The sequence below is a fragment of the Penaeus japonicus genome, unplaced genomic scaffold (genome assembly GCF_977035675.1).
Source record: "Penaeus japonicus unplaced genomic scaffold, GWHDUDI00000001_assembly GWHDUDI00000042, whole genome shotgun sequence".
NCBI classification, from domain to species: domain Eukaryota; kingdom Metazoa; phylum Arthropoda; class Malacostraca; order Decapoda; family Penaeidae; genus Penaeus; species Penaeus japonicus.
Window position 1 is genome coordinate 17466195 of NW_028234444.1, and position 1215 is coordinate 17467409.

Genomic DNA, 1215 nt, shown 5'->3' on the forward strand with positions numbered 1-1215 from the left:
GGACACCAAGTCCCCGCTGAAGGAGGCGCTGAAGCTGCCGCTGAGCGTGGTGCCCGGGAGCCTGGAGGTCGTGAGGCAGAGCGCGGAGGGCGACGGGGACGGGCTGAGGGCGCGCGGCGTGTCCAAGCGCGAGGCCGACGACCCTGACAGCGGGGCCGAGGGCGACCGCAGTGTAGTGAGCGCGGAAGCCGACACGGCGGCGGTGGCGGCGGCGGCGGGGGGGCGTCTGGCCGAGGGCTGGGTGTCAGCCAGCGACAGCGGGAGCGTGAGCAGCAAGAGCAGTCTGTTCCGGCTGCGGAAGGACGCGCCGGCCGCCGCCAAGAAGGAGCGGCTGGACAGCGAGAGCGACCTGACGGTGATCAAAGTGGACATCCAGGCGGACGAGGAGGAGGAGGAGCCCCCCCCGCCGCGCCCCTACACCGTGTGGCAGATCCTGACGTGGAAGCGCAAGCTCATGGCGGAGATGTCGCCGGCGAACGTGATCCCGTCGGAGGAGGATGTCCTGGACCGCTTCTCCGTCATCGACCTGTACGCCCGCAGGATATTTCCCTCGGCGTTCTTCATCCTCTTCACCGTGTACTGGGTCATGTTCAATTATTACATTACAGACGAGTTCCCCCACGAATCGAAGGAGCCGTCGGACGGTCTCGTGGTGGTATAGAAAACGGGAAGAGAAACCTGAATGCTCGTGGAAGAAAAACAAAACAAAAAAAGAAAGAAAAAAGTAATAATTTGAAAAATAAACGAATCTTGAAAATATGTAAAGAGAGAGAAAGGGAGAGACATGGAGGGAGGCACATGTTATAGATAAAAAACAAGTGAAAATAAGTAATGAAAAGTCTCCGTATATAAATAAACATTAGGGTGAAATGAACCACGGAAATGAAGTTATAAAAATTTGGGGGATGATAATAATCGGACCTCTGTATCTCAAGAGGACATGTTTGGGACATGATGACATGCTCTCAGGAACAGCGCCCCCCCCCCCACCCCACTACTTTCTCCCTCCACCGGAAGTGATCAGAAGGAACTGTTGTTAACATGAGTTTGTGACATGTAAAATGTTCGTAGTTTTAAGTTTGAATGTATATGTATTTGTATGCGAAAGAGAAAGAGAGAAAGAGAGAGAGAGAGAGAGAGAGAGAGAGAGAGAGAGAGAGAGAGAGAGAGAGAGAGAGAGAGAGAGAGAGAGAGAAATCTATTTTGGGATATGAC

The 1215-nt window shown here is 54.1% G+C and overlaps 1 protein-coding gene across 2 annotated transcripts in view; it reads left to right on the forward strand.

Moving 5' to 3' along the window:
* Positions 1-818, forward strand: part of LOC122248989 (uncharacterized) — a 17947-nt gene extending 17129 nt beyond the window's left edge. For both annotated transcript variants that reach the window (XM_043009459.2, XM_086534761.1), the window contains exon 5: positions 1-818. This exon is cut by the window's left edge and continues 203 nt beyond it. In XM_043009459.2, coding sequence (XP_042865393.1) covers positions 1-661 — 661 coding nt within the window. In that variant the 3' untranslated portion in view covers positions 662-818.
* The last annotated feature ends 397 nt before the right edge of the window (positions 819-1215 follow it).